General features: G+C 35.8%; 1 protein-coding gene across 4 annotated transcripts in view; it reads right to left on the bottom strand.

Annotated features, from left to right (window-relative positions):
- Positions 1 to 2,467: 2,467 nt before the first annotated feature.
- LOC115209391 overlaps positions 2,468 to 18,256 on the bottom strand; it is an 89,327-nt gene continuing 73,538 nt past the window's right edge. For 3 of the 4 annotated variants that reach the window (XM_029777781.2, XM_029777780.2, XM_036501534.1), the window contains exons 8-11: positions 13,791 to 13,864; positions 10,445 to 10,580; positions 4,695 to 4,778; positions 2,468 to 2,976 (exon numbers count right to left, since the gene is read on the bottom strand). In XM_029777781.2, the coding sequence (XP_029633641.1) occupies positions 2,882 to 2,976; positions 4,695 to 4,778; positions 10,445 to 10,580; positions 13,791 to 13,864 (389 nt within the window). In that variant the 3' untranslated portion in view covers positions 2,468 to 2,881. The remainder of the gene's footprint in view (positions 2,977 to 4,694; positions 4,779 to 10,444; positions 10,581 to 13,790; positions 13,865 to 18,256) is intronic. The other variant, XM_036501533.1, reaches the window with a different exon arrangement.

Genomic DNA, 18,256 nt, shown 5'->3' with positions numbered 1-18,256 from the left:
GCTAAGCATTTCACCCAGCATGTGAAATACTGTAGTAAATTTATCTCATTGTACTTTTAAAGATGTTCTTTAGGATAAAGTCAAATATAGCTATGAATAAAAGGTGTGAAGATTATGAACTTTGATTGAAGAGATGGGGCCTCGAAACAAAAAGTTGAAGGGAGCCTCTAAAAGTCATGCGACGACCCTGAATAGAATCTGTGGTTAGTGTGTTAATAAGAAATGATGTGTAGTATTCAGAAGGAGTTCAAGCTCATAGAAGTTTGAGATGGAGATTTGTCAGGTAGTTTTTAGTTTTGGGCCTTTTTTAACCTTTTAGTGTTCGCATTATTCTACCAAAATTAATGCTTTTTCATCCACATTGGTTTGAACCAATCAGGCATTATCTTGTAGCTATGAGATTTTGATGAGGTAGCTGTTAATTTTTAAAACGATATTGTAGGGTTGGTGTGAGAGACCAGATCTGGCCATTTTGAACATAAAACAGGCAGAATACTTTTGGCCGGATATGGCCGGTTTAAATGCTAAAGGGTTAAAATATATCTAATGCACAAGTTTAAAATAAATACTTTTAAAAAATTTCTAAACATTGACCAAATTTCTTATGAGAAAAGTGGCTGATAATAAAAGCTTCATGATCAAGAAATGCATTCAATAAGTGAAACATGCCTCTGTGTGATATGTTTTACATATTTTAGGCTATTACATACCAAATTGTCATGATACCAGGCATCATGTAAATCTTAAAATCAGCTAAAATTGAATGGCACTGAGAGACAAATGGTAAACTGTGTCTCAATTTAGGCATAAAATATTCTACTTCGAAATACAAGGAAACACTAGTAATAGACCTGAACTCTTTTTCTCATGAACAAAAGACTTTCTAAAAAAACATCTTAGTCTTACCTTTACAACTACATATAATACATTCAGTATTAAATATCTATTAATCTTTTCACCTTTTCAATGTGAACCTCATCTACCTTACTTTAGGTGTTTAATGTTCAGTATTAAATATTGGAGGGGAAACAATATTACAGTATTAAATGTATTAAGTAAGGTTAATGATAAGGTTTATACTTTGAAAAAATTTAAATATATTTAAATGTTTTCAAGGTGTATTGAAGTGTATTAATTGACAAAACTAGGTAGGATATCTCTGCTAAAGTGGAAACAAGGAAGAACAAAAATGTTCATGGCTCAGTTGGATGGCCTGTTCCAGAGGCAGTGCCAACAGTATATCAATGGTCAAAGATGAGGTAATGTCTATGCACCACTTTTAAATGATGCCAAGAAGTATATTGAGATTGAGATCAAATTGACAAGGACTAACTGCTCATAGTGTAATATCAACATGACTTTTTTTTTCCTATGCATCAAATACTGTTAATAATAGTTGAGAGAATGAAAAGAGGGCTAGCAAGTCCTTATGAGAATCATTTGGCCTCCCACCAGGCCTTACAGGATTTTGACTGTATATAGCTACTGCAAAACTCCTGCTGCCTTTAACATTACAGATGAAGGTGTTTAAAGTAAGAAAAATTTCCACATTGAAGAGAAATGCATGATTAAAACAGCAGCATTGAGAGGCCAATGCAAAGGGACAGCATGGGGTGAGAAGACAGAAATGAAATTGAAGTTATCATAAGGCATACTGTGATTCCCCATGAGAAATATCTATGATATACTTCAATTTTTGGTCAACATTGGTTGGAATAATGCTGATTGTCATTAGCGTGGAAGCTATGTACCATTGTAGCATTCCTGGAAGATTGCAAGACATGTCTTCCAGAGTATGCCTGCCAGCACCAACAAGTCTTGAATATCCTTACAATGCAATTATGTCAATTCAAAAAGTATCAGCTTGAAGTTGCTCCCTGTTGTTTTTCACACTGACGGTAAGAAAAGACAATGCAATTGTGTAAACAAAGTAAAACTGAACTCCAGATCTGTGAATCATCATCATCATCATCATTTAACGTCCGTTTTCCATGCTAGCATGGGTTGGACGGTTTTGACTGAGGGCTGGCAACCAGATGGCTGCACCAGGCTCCAATCTTGACTTGGCAGAGTTTCTACGGCTGGATGCCCTTCCTAACGCCAACCACTCTGAGAGTGTAGTGGGTGCTTTTTACGTGCTACCTGCATGGCTGAATGGTGCTAATTATTGGAAGATGAAGATGAATCTAAGATACTCCTTCCCTGAAACCCCATTGCAATAATGAAGCTACAACCTGACCTTATGACAGGGTTGGACTTTAAAAAAATACTCATAAGTGTTGTATTCATAGTGACTTGCAAAGGGAATATGGAGTAGGCTTTCAAAATTATGAAGGACATAAGTAATTGTGTGCAGCACAAGAATGTCAGTGTACAGGTCTTCCTATAGAGCTGGGATGATGTGGGTTTGTAGCTTGATTCCCAATGTGCTATCTATCTAGCAGAGAATGATTTGCAAACTAAAGAGGGAAGAAAAGAATGCTTTATTATAAATATAGTTAAGGTATCTGAAATAAGAACAAACTCTCAGCAAGTAGTAAAGCAAAATAGCTGATGTGAAGTTGGAGCAGTTAATTGCTGCATCCAATTTGCTGTTGTGTCTGCATAGATAATAAGAGAATAAAAAAATAATACAATGCAAGCAAAAAAAGAACCTGGACATTCTGATAGCAATAATACTGCTTAGGTCCACTGGAACGAGTAATACTTTTGGTAATCTGTACAATCATTGTAATCTTCTGTTGACAGCTGACAAAAAAGAGTGTCCTTGCAGTGTAGGATGAAAGTTCAAATGTATGTGGCTGTGTAATATGAGTTCATTTTATGAAATCATTAATAGCGTCAATTATGCCAGTTGAGCTTTAAGCCATCAACTCTAACATTACATGTTCTCATTGCTCATGTTTTCTAAAGTGTATTTCACTCTTGCCCACATTTTGTCTCCAACAAGCTTGGCATGCTTATGTTCTGTATCATCTACAAAAAAAAAACAAAACAAAAAAACAATAACAATAAAGAAAGCAGTTCATAAGAATTATGTTCCCTATCTTCATATCTTTGTTTATTATTCCTATTATAATTATTCAGCAGATTCTTTTGCGTTCGTAGTTTACAGCCAAAGTATTGGTATCGAAATAGGGGAGCTATAATGTGTGTGTTAGTTTATATAGAGTGGTAGTAGTGGAGGCGCAATGGCCCTATGGTTAGGGCAGTGGACTCACGGTCATAGGATCGCGGTTTTGATTCCCAGACCGGGCGTTGTGAGTGTTTACTGAGCGAAAACACCTAAAGCTCCACGAGGCTCTGGCAGGGATGGTGGTGATCCCTGCTGTACTCTTTCACCACAACTTTCTCTCACTCTTACTTCCTGTTTCTGTTGTACCTGTATTTCAAAGGGCCGGCCTTGTCACTCTCTGTGTCACGCTGAATATCCCCGAGAACTACGTTAAGGGTACACGTGTCTGTGGAGTGCTCAGCCACTTACACGTTAATTTCATGAGCAGGCTGTTCCGTTGATTCGGATCAACCAGAACCCTCGTCGTCGTAACTGACGGAGTGCTTCCAGAGTGTTGGTGGGGAGGAAGTAGCAAGTCCTGTGCCAAGAACACCATCCGAGTGTGATCGTTGCCAGAGCAGCCAACTGGCTTCCATACCTGTGGCATGTAAAAGGGCACCCATTCAATCGTGATTGTTACCAATGTCACTTCACTGGCACCTGTGCCGGTGGCATGTGTAAAAAGATTCGAGTGAGGTCATTGCCAGTACCACCTGACTGGCCCCCGTGCAGGTGGCACGTAAAAAGCACCCAATACACTCTCAGAGTGGTTGGCCTTAGGAAGGGCATCCAGCTGTAGAAACTCTGCCAGATCAAGATCGGAGCCTGGTGCAGCCATCTGGTTGCCAGCCCTCAGTCAAAATCGTCCAACCCATGCTAGCATGGAAAACGGACGTTAAATGATGATGAATGTGATGATGATGATGATGATTGTGCACAATGTCTTAGATTAATCAGCCAGCAGATAGCTGTGGGCACATATCATTGCTAGAAGCACAGCACGAAAAAAGAAAGAAAAAATATCAAGTGACACGGACACAAATATTTACTCTGAACCTCATAAATATTTAAAGCAGGGTTGTAAATAGATCATGTGTTGAGCATGGGTTTGATTCTCACCACTTAATATTAGTTTAAAATAATAATATGCTGACATGTATTATTCAGTTAAGCTTAGATTATTTGTGAAAATAATTATAGGCGCAGGAGTGGCTGTGTGGTAAGTAGCTTGCTTACAAACCACATGGTGCCGGGTTCAGTCCCACTGCGTGGCACCTTGGCCAAGTGTCCTCTACTATAGGCTTGGGCCGACCAAAGCCTTGTGAGTGGATTTGGTAGATGGAAACTGAAAGAAGCCTGTCGTATATATGTATGTATATATATATATATATATGTGTGTGTGTGTGTGTGTTTGCGTGTCTGTGTTTGTCTCCCCAATATCACTTGACAACCTATGCTGGTGTGTTTACGTCCCCGTAACTTACCGGTTCGGCAAAAGAGACTGATAGAATATGTACTGGGCTTACAAAGAATAAGTCCTGGAGTCGATTTGCTCGACTAAAGGCGGTGCTCCAGCATGGCCGCAGTCAAACGACTGAAACAAGTAAAAGAATGAAAGAGTAAACATGTGAAAGATTACCAGTTTCAAAGTCAAACAAATAATCTTTTTGTGGCTCAAAGAACTCTTCCATTTGGTTTGTGTTTAAGGCATCTTCAGGAGAAACTGTAAATAAAAATTTCAATAAATTAATAATGCATTAAAGATTATAATAAGCAACAAATATGCTTGACTCTTTGTATTCTTCTAATAGAAAGTGAAAAAAGGAATTACTGTTGTTACGTGAGAAATTAATTGTAATTAATAAATATACATTATTCTTTCCATAGAAATTCATGCAAGGTATATCTATCTATCCACTCAGTCGAAGTCGACTCTCGGTTACCCGTTGGATCAGTTCTATCCTGGGCTGCTTCTTTCAGATTGGCTATGTCCATTCCGGTATCAGTCTTGATGGTATCAAGCCAGCGGGTTCTTGATCGGCCTCTTCCTCTCTTGCCACTGACCATTCTGAGCATGATGTCCTTCTCCAGGTATGTATCACAACTTAAAGCTGCTCTGAAGTGACTCAGAGTTATTGTGCTTCGTTTGGACTTCGTTGTGCTTAGAATCTAAAAGGGGCAATGCATGCTTTAGTATATCTTAATCGGGTACTCTCTGGTTTTAAATTGAGATATAATTGCTTTATCCATAAAGCAACAATGTCTGATGCCTACTATCATGTTTGGGTAATTGTTTATGAAAGAAAGAAGTTTTCAGTTCGTATCTGACAAAATGTCATTTACTCATTTACTTCTTTTTATTGAGTTTTACAAAACTCAGATTTCAAAAATATCAGTCCAAGGGTTTGGTTGTGTTCAAATTCAATATTTTCCATAATGTTATGGTAGGTCAGCACAGTGGATGTAAGCTTTCACAAATTACAGATGAATATTATTTAACTTAAACGAGGGAGTATTTGTGGAGGTGCAATGGCCCAGTGGTTAGGACAGCAGACTCGCGGCCGGAGGATCGCGGTTTCGATTCCCAGACCAGGCGTTGTGTGTGTTTATTGAGCGAAGACACCTAAAAGCTCCACAAGGTTCCGGTAGGGGGTAGTGGCGATCCCTGTTATACTCTTTCACCACAACTTTCTCTCACTCTCTCTTCCTGTTTCTTGAGTAACGCTGCAATGGACTAGCGTCCCGTCCAGCTGGGGGGAACGCATACACCACAGAAACCGGGAAACTGGGCCCATGAGCCTGGTTAGGCTTGAAAAGGGCATAGAAGAAGAAGTGGAAGTATTTAGAAAAAAGGACAGAGGATAAATATTTCATATTAAACTACCAAAGTCGTTTCTAAGACCACATTGATGATGCCAGTAATTAAATCCTTGAAATTTTGCTTTCCTCCAAATATGTATCTTTTACATTTTCATTTTCCTTTTATATTTCCATAGGAATATTTAAGATCTGGAACCTGATTTATTTAACTTCTTACTACTTGATAAACACCTTTGTTATAAACAAAGTAAATTTTGCTATGTAAAACCCTACATTTTAAGTATTTATTAGCTGGACCCGTGAAAACTTCATGGAAAATACATAAAATGTAAGCATCTGTAAATTGTGTGCTGGTGCCATGAGAAATGTTTCTCTACTGTGACATTTAAAGGCAGTGAGCTGGCTGAATCGTTAGCATACCTGGCGAAATGCTTAGCCACATTTCATTTGTCTTTATGTTCTGAGTTCAAATTCTGCTGAAGTCGACTTTGCCTTTCACTCTTTAGTGGTCAATAAATTAAGTACCAGTTGCATACTGGGGTCAATCTAATCAACTGGACCCCCCCCCCAAATTTCAGAACTTGTATATTGCAACAGTTACAGAATATAGAAAGAAGTATAAAACCGATAACTATGTAATACAACCAAAATATCTCAGTTACACAAACATACACAGAATCACTATATAGCCATAGAATACATCGTACATATTCAGAGAACGTTTTTCTCGTATTCTTTTATTCTTTTACTTGTTTCAGTCATTTGACGGTGGCCATGCTGAGCCTTGGACTTATTCCCTGTAAGGCTGGTGCTTATTCAAGTAGGAAATAGTTAAGGGCGGTGTAAATAAACAAGACTTAGTAAAAGGGGAAGAGCGAAGTTTGTAATTAAACTGCCTCCATGAGACTCAAAACTTCTAAGCAAAAGAAAAATAAGAAAGGGGTAAGATGAGTATTTCTAGTGTTACTTATAACTATCGAAATGTAAATATAAATACATATGTATTTATATATATATATATATACTTACATATTTATAGATCCTTATATACATACATATGTATATATATATATATATATATATATATATATATATGTATAAAAAGGAAATGAAGAAAATGCTGACAAAATAATTTAAGTAATTTTAAGTAATTTAATTAGGTGAAAGTTCTTTTTACCGGTTGCGCATTTGTTATGCTTATCAAAATATATTTTTTAAAGAGAGATTAGAGTTCCTTTTCTGATAGATTTTTTCCTCTTATAAGATAAGAGGAAAAAATCTATCAGAAAAGGAACTCTAATCTCTCTTTAAAAAATATATTTTGATAAGCATAACAAATGCGCAACCGGTAAAAAGAACTTTCACCTAATTAAATTACTTAAAATTACTTAAATTATTTTGTCAGCATTTTCTTCATTTCCTTTTTATATATCACAACTCGTGTTCCACATCTCCTTTTTTAAATATATATATACACATACATATATATATATATACTTATGTACATTTATATTTATACATATATATATATATATATATATATATATTATATATATATATATATATATACACATGGGTTATAACATCGTTTTATGTCATTTATTTCTTGTAGAAATAATTTAATAGTATTAGAGTATCATTTACTATATTATTATATGTTATATAAAACTGAGAATGTATGTCTGTCTGTGTGTTTCCCTAAAACTTGAGAACTACACAGCCAATTTCATTCAAATTTTTGCACATGCCTTACTTAGGGTCCATGTAGTTTCATGGGCAAAAAAAAATGTTCAACTTCTTGCCTAGAGCGAGCCCATAGCAATATCATATCTTATCCACTATTTCAGTATTATGTGTTAAAAGTGAAACAAAAACATTTCTCTATTTTATGTCAGATACTTTCACTTTAACAATAAAAATAATAATAACAATTGAATTGTATGTAATAAGTAATAATTAAAATCAAGCTAGAGTATAATATAATCGTAACATAAAAAAAAAGTAAAACTAGCAATTGGTATAAAATTGCATCAATGACTTGAACAAGTGGTTTCACATGAATGGGAATAAATTAAAAATAAAATTAATGTGCAGAAATGGAATAGTCCAGATGGAGCTGTGCTTTTACATTAGATTATCTGCTAATTAGCTAGCATTAAGTATCTATATGAAGTTTGGATGTACGTAATATCTGTTTTCTCAAACAGCCGCTCCTACAGAGTACTGCTGTTGGTTTATTTCTTATACATAAAGGACTAAAGCTTCAACTGCTTACTGCTTTTTGATTCACCGTAAGGCTTTTTGTTATTATTATTACTGTTTAACTATTGTTATCACGTTTGTTGGTTCCTCGTAAAGGAAACATTGTTGTGTTGCATTTGTTAAATAATTGTAAACTGTAACCTCCCCCCCCACCCCTTTGAGAGAAGGAGCTTTGGTTATTGTTTAAAAATTGAATTGTGTCCCTGTTTGGGGAAATTGACAATATTTTCACTGTTTACACGGAAGCATTTTTGTTACAATGCCTTCAATAGAAGAAAGTCCAAAATTGAATTTCGCTGCAGCCGTCGGTGGGCGTGAACTCATTGAAATTAAAATGGAAGAAATACGGATTGATCACCGACAAAGACGGTGAATCTAGGATAACACCACCAAACGAAATAAAAAATTAAAGTAAAGAAAAGACTATTGTCTATAAAGTATACAATGTAGAGAAAAAAAAAAGATTTGAACAACTGGAGGAAAGCACCATCGAAAAGTGTCTTGGTGTGACTATGAAAGATATCTAACTACAGGCCGTAATTTCGCCGCAATAGAAGCAAGGTTTGATTCAACGGACATAGGACGTCCAGGATAAAAATTTAAAATGTTCCCCTAGACGCAGAGGTAGGCTGGATTGTAGTCACACTTCTATACAAGAGGGAGGACAAGATACAATTGATCGAAATTGTAAGAGACAGGCCTACAATTCCAGTCTGTTATATATTTTGAGTATTGTTATCACTAGCGATATCAAGATATAACTTTGTATTTTGTATTTTATGTGTAGATGTATATATATAGATGTACATGTAATATGTACACATATATATACACATATATACATGCACTAGCACTATGACCCGTTGTTGCTGGGTGATAAACTAGTATATATATAAGTATATATATGTATATATATATTTATATACATATATGAAGTTCATCTTTTTAAAAATTCTTTCGTCAATTGCTTGATATTAGTAAAACGAAATTGGTAAAATCCTATCAAAAACAGACAGATTCTTCACCAAAAATATGGCAAGTGACAGTCACATTTATTTCCACCACCTGTGACTTATTATTGCACACACACATACATTCATATATATATATGTGTGTGTGTGTGTGTGTGTGTGTCTTTTCGTTTTTGTTTACTTATGCACATCAACAAATGTGCCAACTGAACAACTCTGTGTGGTTGTTGAATTTGCTAGAAATAACAGCCAAATTTCTCTCATACTATGCTCATGTTAGTATTAAGGGTAAGGAGAAAAAATAGAATTAATAATTTTGACTTTGTCCGGCCCTATGAATTGAAATGTTTTTGTCCATTACTTGATACGAGAAAAAAGAAATTTGAAAAATTCTGACCAAAACAAGAAATTGTAACTTAGCAAAAAAATATAGAAAGAGGAAGAAAAGTTTGTGTTTGAAAGTCAAAAGATGTTTTTTAACTGAGGTGTAATTTTATAATTAAAACAAATTGAAAATTTAAATTTGGAACATAAGACTTAACATGTTATCTGGTGAATGGCCAAATTCAAATGTGTAGAAGACCTAAAACAAATGTGTGTGTGGTTGGGCCTTTAAAAACTGGGGTAAATTTCAGTTCAATCATACAAAGGAATTCAAATACTTATCAGCCACTCCCTCTCGTTCTCTCTTTTTCTCTCTCACTTCCTTGACACATGTATCAAATTTAAGTATCTTAATTTTCTCATTAAGATCATTACTGCTTCAGTGGTCCAGTAGGCATGGGTGTTGAAAATTAGTAATACAACACATAGATGGTGGTTTCAAATGTCTTCCAGAAATTCCTTTCTACTGTAGGCACAAGGCCCAAAATTTTGGGGGAGGAAGCCAGTCGATTGGATCAACCCCAGTACACATCTAGTATTGACCCCAAAAGGATGAAAGGCAAAGTCGGCCTTGGTGGAATTTGAACTCAGAACGTAAAGACAGATGAAATACCTCTAAGCATTTCGCCCAGCGTGCTAATGTTTCTGTCAGCTTGCTGCCTTAAATCTCTTCTAGAAATTACAAGAGACCTAGTAAAAAATTTTTATTTAAACAACAAAATTTCTTAAGCGTGACACACACGTCAGATACATACAAAAAACAAATTGGCATGTCAATATTATTGATTAGGCAATATCAAGTGATTGATTGATCAGCATTATATTCTTACTCTTTGTTTTTCCTGCTCGATAGTCATATTTTTTAGAATTCTCTTACTGGAAATTACAAAAAAATGGATTGAAAAGATTTTTTTAAAATTCTTATTTTAATTGTCATGTAAGGTTTTCTTACCAACATCTTCATTTTCCCAGCTATATTTCATAAAGTCCTTTACTTTGTAGCCTTTCTTGGCCAAAGACATCCTTGTTTTGCGTTTTAGGTCAGATTCTTTCTGACTAGTGTAAATTCTTCTTTTGAATGTTTTCTTCTAGAAGAGAAAAATAAGAGCTCAGTTAATATCATTGTTTTTACAATGATGAACAGTAAAAGTTATAAATAAATTTTAAAAAATCTCATTTGGACATAAATAATTCTAATTCTATAAAGAATTTATCTTATTATATAGTGGTGTTAGAAATGTTGATGAAAACAGGATATTAATTAGAAATGAACAATGTGCCAGAAAAAGCAAAGGATACAGAGAGGAAAGGTGAATATAGAAGCTATATAAACATAGCAACTTTGAATAGTAGTCTATATTCATGAAACTTCAAAGAAGAAAAAGGAAGCACTTCAAAGCATAGCATTAGTCTTTACATACATAAATAGTATACTCTTTTACTCTTTTACTTGTTTCAGTCATTTGACTGTGGCCATGCTGGAGCACCGCCTTTAGTCGAAGAAATCGACCCCAGGACTTATTCTTTGTAAGCCTAGTACTTATTCTATCGGTCTCTTTTGCCGAACCGCTAAGTTACAATGATGTAAACACACCAGCATCAGTTGTCAAGCAATGTTGGGGGGACAAACACAGACACACAAACATAAACATATATACGACAGGCTTCTTTCAGTTTCCGTCTACCAAATCCACTCACAAGGCTTTGGTCATTGCTAGGCTATAGTAGAAGACACTTGCCCAAGTGGGACTGAACCCGGAACCCTGTGGTTGGTAAGCAAGCTACTTACCACACAGCCACTCCTGCGCCTTAGTACTTAGTTTTTAACACAAATAAATAAATAGATAATAATTTACCCAACAAAATGTGAAATAAAAATGCAACAAAATATATAGAGTAGATAGAGCTACAAATCTTGATACAATGTGCAACATACAATTAAAGATGTGATGGTTGGGAAAATTCATTAAAATTCAAGTAGAAGGTACAGAAAAACAAAAATTAATTGAACTATTGGAAATAAAATCTTTGCATGAACATGGCCAGCGCAAGCTTGTAGCCAGTTAAATTTCCCATTCCTCTGCTTTTTGAAAATGTCAACTGTTTGACATTTGTGTACTTCTGAATTTGCAGAACAGACTAGCTCATGTTATTGATATTGTGGACATTGCAACATGTGGGTCTGATTGAAATAACAACTCTTGTTAATATATTAAAATGTAGTGGTTTTAATCATTCAAGTGTGACACTGTCAGGGTATTTATTTCAACCTTGTGTTAGGTATTTTATGAATGAGGGAGTTCACTACTGCTACCCTCATCTTTATCTCCTGTTGCAATGTACCCAGTAGTCTTTCCAAATCTCTTTTTCCAGGTGTCCACCTCATGTATATGACTTATATTTCAAAGGACAATACGTTTATTTGTTGTACATGAAACTTATATCACTGTTGTTGTTGTTGTTGCTGTTACTGTTGCTGCTACTGCTGTTGCTCATGTATTACTGTTGCTAACTTGTATCTAATATCATCTTCATTAGATACAGTAGGACAGTGGTTTTCAAGCAGGGTTCTGCAGAACCTTAGGGTTCCACCAGTACAGTGCAGGGGTTCCGCAAGAAGTTACAAAACTGCTAAAATCGGCAGTAATTTTTAAGTCTCCTGTGCAGATACGTGTGCATAAGACTATAAAATTTTGGCACAGGGGTTCCTCGAGCCAGTGGAATGTTTCCTTGGTGTTCCACTCCAGCAAAAAGTTTGAAAAGCACTGCACTAGGAGGTTAGATTAATAATGTTAGACCTAGCAACTTGAATAAACAATAATCAACCAAAAATATATTAAACTAAATATACTAAGCTAACAGCTTAATATAATAAGCTAACATCATTACATTATCCATTAGTACTGTGCATTAGGCCATTATTGGTTTATTATTTTAGAATCTGTTAAAACATGAGTTGTTAATCATTTTAATAAGACCCACTCAATGTCCACTTTGCCAGCCTGCTAAAATTCACCTCTGTCTCCCCTCCTCCTTCTCATCATCATCACTATCATCATTGCCATCACCATTGTCACCACCACCACCTTCCCTCATTAGCAGTCTTAGTCGATGCCAGTATACCTTCAAAAGATGTCAATAGCTTGGTTTTACTTTATATAACAAAGAAGAGATAATTTCTGCTAAGTAGTGGAGGAGATCGCACAGGAAGTGTAATTGCTAGAATAATAATAGGATGGAGAAAGTTCAGAGAGCTTTTACTTCTGTTGGTAACCAAAGGTGTCTCTCTCTCTCCTTGAATGAAGGAAAGATTGTATGATGCATGTGTGTAAACTGCAATGTTACATGATAGTGAGATATGGATTCTGAACCTGGAGAGGAATGAAGCTGGTACGCTCCACTGGGTGTGCGATGTCAGTGTGAATGTGCAACAGAGCGCTGATGTATTGAGAGAAAAGTTGGGCATAAGGGGAATTATATATATGCAGTGTGCAAGAGAGGAGTCTGTTGGTTTGGTCACATGATATGAATGAATAAGGACAAATGCATAGAGAAATGCTGATTACTGAAAGCGGAGGGAATTTGTGGAAAAGAGAAACCCAGGAAGACATGGGACAAAATATTGCTGGCCAATCACAAAACACTGAGCCTTATGAAAGAGATGACAGAGGACTAAGATATGTAGCACATTGCTGCACTCAAGAAGACTTGCCCACCACAACAGAATCGAAATCATAAAACTAAGGTGCAAGATAAAAAGCATTGGTGTGGGTGCTGGTGCCATGTAAAAAGCACCCAGTACACTCTGTGGAGTGGATGGTATAAGGAAGGGCATCCAGCCATAAAAACCAAGCCAAAACGGAGTATGAAACCTATTGTGGCCCTGGCCTTGCTAATTCCTGTCAAGCTGTCCAACCATGCCAACATAGAAAACACATCAAACAGTGATGATGACGATGATATAAGAGTATGAGATCCATACCACCAGCCCTTGGTTCCCATGCACTCAGATGAGTATGGACATCTCCAGTTAATAACCAGAGGCTTAACAAGAAAGGTGTTGATTTGATAGCTTCCTAATGTTAATCATTTTGAACCAATAATTAAAGAAAATCTAAAACCCAGATATAAAAGATTTAATGAAAAATCTCAATCCAGCCATAACATTATTTATCTAATGAGGTTAATGAGCAAATCTTTGCAAAGAAAACATGTTATTAAACTTTAATGAGTAAAAGAAAAAGAAAATAGCATCAGAACAAAACCTAGTTTTCTGGATAAAATTTGAATGCCATTACCCTCTTGTTCTTTATCTTGCGTTGAGTACCACCTGCAATAAAGTTGGCTATAAGCTCTTCTAATTCTGAGTACACTGAAAGTTGAAAATATAAATACATGAAGAACAGACGTGGAAATAATTTATTACAAATATATTAAAATGTACTGGTTTTAATCATTCAAGTGTGACACTATCAGGGTATTCATTTTAACCTTGTGTTAATTATTTTATGAATGAGGGAGTTCACCACTGCTACCCTCATCTTCATCTCCTGTTGCAATGTACACAGCAGTCTATTCAAATCTCTTCTGCGGGTGTCCACCTCATGTGTATCCTTATATTCCCAAGGACAATATTAAACAGATGTAATACTTCTGTTGTGAAACAAGATAGATGAAACTTTGGGAACTATCAGGTTTCCAGATCAAAGTTTGGTTCCAGTTCCCTATTAAGGTCCAGTGATTGCCTTTGTCAAAAGTCTTTGCAAAGTTCAGGTATACTATATCTGTATTTGAGTGATTAAGTAATTAATTTCTTTACAATCTCATCATAATGCTTCAGCAGTTATGGTGAGGTAGCTTCTTGCCTGAGGGGAAAAAAACCCATATTGGATATAACTTAAATTATTTTAAACCAGAAACATAATCATGACCTTGGTCGCAGTGAAGTAATTTTTAGTGTTGGCTTCATTTCCTCCCATATGGATAGGCACAGGAGTGGCTGTGTGGTAAGTAGTTTGTTTACCAACCACATGGTTCCGGGTTCAGTCCCACTGCGTGGCACCTTGGGCAAGTGTCTTCTACTATAGCCTCGGGCCGACCAAAGCCTTGTGAGTAGATTTGGTAGACGGAAACTGAAAGAAGCCCGTCGTATATATGTATATATATATGTGTGTATATGTGTGTGTGTTGTGTGTCTGTGTTTGTCCCCCTAGCATTGCTTGACAACCGATGCTGGTGTGTTTATGTCCCCGTCACTTAGCAGTTCGGCAAAAGAGACTGATAGAATAAGTACTGGGCTTACAAAGAATAAGTCCCAGGGGTCGAGTTGCTCGATTAAAGGCGGTGCTCCAGCATGGCCACAGTCAAATGACTGAAACAAGTAAAAGAGAGAAAGAGAGAACTGTTTGTGGGGATTTTACCAGTTTCCAGAAATTTTGGCTAAGCAACTGAAATGGTTTGGTTGGACATTTTTGCATGTTTTAAGAGAGTTATTGGGGAATCATTGCAGCCTGCAAAAGAATTTATATTAAAATTTTCATTGGAAGCTATTACAACAGTTTCTTTTTTTCCTAAGTAGCTGCTGATGCAGCTTCTCCATAAAAGGTTGAAGTGATAAAAACTTCTATTGACTGAGCTGCTTTTGCACTAGTGAGGTGAAAATGTTATTCATTCAGTATTTCATATACTCTGTGATGGCTTACAAAACGTGATCCACTTCCTTTAACTCTTTGGTATTTAAACCAGCCATATCCAGCCAAAATATTTAATCTGTTTTATGTTCAAACTGACCAGATCCAGGCCCTCACACCTACCCTATAATGTTATTCTACATTAAGTAATTACACCATCAAGATCTTGAAGATATGAGATAATGCATGATTAATTCAAATCAATGGGAATCAAATTACTTCACTGCGACCAAGGTCATGATTATGTTTCTGGTTTAAAATAATTTAAGTTATATCCAATATGGGCTTTTCCCCTCAGGCAAGAAGCTGCCTCACATAACTACTGAAGCATTATGATGAATTGTAAAGAAATTTTGTCTGATAGAATAATCTGAACACTAAAGGGTTAAATAATAATCCTATTTTGTAGATGTCCCTTTGATGAAGTGACAGGCTAGTTTTGGCTTGTTTGTTATGATTTTTTCTATAACTGAAGTCTTTATTGCTCTCTTATATTCTTGGGAGGACTTTATTTTCTCCTTCTCAGTTGTTTTTTATTTGAGATCTTTTTTTCTTTATCTCATGAAAAATTTTCTGTATATTAGGATTATATTTCTTTAAACACTGTTGACTTTTCTGAATGAAACATACTTAAAGTATAAAGTATAAAGCTTCAATTTTATTTACTATTTTTGTTTTGTCTCCAGAAGCTGATTTACCTTGGCTGATTTCTTTTAAGCTTTTGGGCTGAATTATCAGGCTGGACAAGGTTTGTATGTCTTTAGTAGGGAGCCAAGTAATACATTTTCCAGAGTTATACATTGTTAATTTAAGAGTGATATTGTCAGAAAAAAATGTATGGGTATCTTACATTAGAGATGATTTCCAGATTGTTTATGAAGCAGGGATTCAGTATGTTGTTGCCTCTAATTGGGCATTAGGCTATTTGTTTCTGAAACTGTATCCCTGTGAAGTCAATCAGAAAATCTATTTCGCTGTTATCCGATTCTGATATCCTTGAGAGACTGTGGCCTCAGGTTATTTGAAATTAGAAAGTGTTGTAACCCAACGCAGGACTGTTATGATGTCCACTCTGGTATAGCAATATAGTTAGTTAGACAAGTAGGACACGACTATCTATGACTGACTACCCTGACTGCTTGATGTCACAATATTTGTAACAACTAGCACATACCACTCATCATGTGGTAGGGGTATTCCATTATTACTATTATCCCCATAACATCTCCCCTTTTAAATTTTCTTTTCTTCTTAGGGAGTGTCATTTTATTTCTTTTTATTAGCAACAATTTTTACATCCCCCACCTCGCTTTCTTGATTTTTTTTTATACCGTTACACATCTAATATTTTTCCCATTTAGCATCCACTTCCAGGAGCTCCGTACATTTTCTTTTTCTTTTGCTTGTGTGTCTGGGTTCAATTATTTGTAGTAGCATTGCTACTTGAAAAGTATCATATAAACATTCCATTGATTTTTTCCCTTCTTTTGAGTTCCTGCTGAACAAATCTTTTTTAGTTGATTCGTGTGTCTCTTGTATACCCATTTTCTTCCTTTTACCAAGTATAGCATTTTTCCTATGTGTTTGGTAATCACGCCATCTTCCCAACTTTGTTTTCCATTTTTATATGCTCTAACAAATATATTTTCACCAATTTTGAAACATCTTGCTGTATTATCTGTTGCAATTTTTCTTTTCTTAACCCTTTCGTTACTGAATTTATTTTGAGATGCTCAGTGTTTCTTCCAATTATGTTAAATATAACAAAGAATTAAGTAAAATAACATCGTTATCATTAAGCTAGAGTTAGGGACATAAATTGTGACTAAGGTTTGGTGGAAGGTTTTAATTCAGAACTTTTGAAAACCAGACATCTGTACAAAAGAGCCAGAGCCGGGTTGGTAACGAAAGGGGATGAAGACTGATTTTATTTTCCTCACAAACATCAGCTCCGTTGGTGACATACCTGCTGGTGTATTTGGATTTTATGTCACATGGTATACTCTGTGACTTCCTTATTCGACTTTCTTAGGGCTCTCTTGAACGTATCAACAAAGCGTCCTGCCTGTCTGTCAGATCTGGGATGGTATGGCGCAGTAGTTACATGCTCTACAGTGAACATTTTACAAAACTTTTTTTAAACTCAAAAGACGCAAATTACTTTCCATTGTCAGACACTGTCATATCTGGGATACCAAATCTCATAAATAGTTCATGTACAGGGTGTTCCAAAAGACAGTGATGGGTTTCAATTTTTAATAACTTCCTTAATATTACAAATAAATACATGAAATTTTCATACAATATAAAGAACATACTGGAAATTAATATGCATGGGTCAAATTTTGCAGTACCACTAAATCACAAATAAAAAATGACATCACTTAAATGGCAGCCATTTTCAGCTTCCCACACATGTGCTCTTTCCAAACCTTGCACCATAAAACCCTCAAGAGTTTCAGACCCCCACTTCTCTGATTTCTCTATTGATGTTCTCTCTCAGTTGCACCAGGGTCTCTGGTTTGTTGACATAAATCCTCTCTTTCAGGTATCCCCACAAGAAAAAAATCCAGGCTAGTCAAGTCTGGTGAACGTGAAGGCCATTCAAAGTAGACCTCATATATGGTTCCAGCAAGATGGAGCAACTGCTCATACCACAAGAGAAACAATGTTATGGCAGTGCTTTGGATAGAGAATATTCTGCTACAGTAATGTCAACTGGCCTTCACATTCACCAGACTTGACTAGCCCAGATTTTTTCTTGTGGGGATTCCTGAAAGAGAGGGTTTACATCAACACCCAGAGACCCTGGTGCAACTGAAGAACATTAATAGAGAAACCAGAGAAGTGGGGTCTGAAACTCTTGAGAGTGTTATGGTGCAAGTTTTGGAAAGAGCACAGACATGTGAAGCCGAAAATAGCTGCCATTTAAGCGATGTCAACTTTCATATGTGATGTAGCAGTGTTGCAAAATTTGACTTATGCTTATTAATTTCTATTATGCCCTTTATATTGTATCAAAATTTCATGCTTTTATTTGTAAAGTTAAGGAAGTTATTAAAAATTGAAACCCA

The sequence above is a fragment of the Octopus sinensis genome, linkage group LG3 (genome assembly GCF_006345805.1).
Source record: "Octopus sinensis linkage group LG3, ASM634580v1, whole genome shotgun sequence".
NCBI lineage: Eukaryota > Metazoa > Mollusca > Cephalopoda > Octopoda > Octopodidae > Octopus > Octopus sinensis.
Note: the sequence above shows the minus strand (reverse complement) of the source record. Positions and strands in the feature narration are given on the sequence as shown.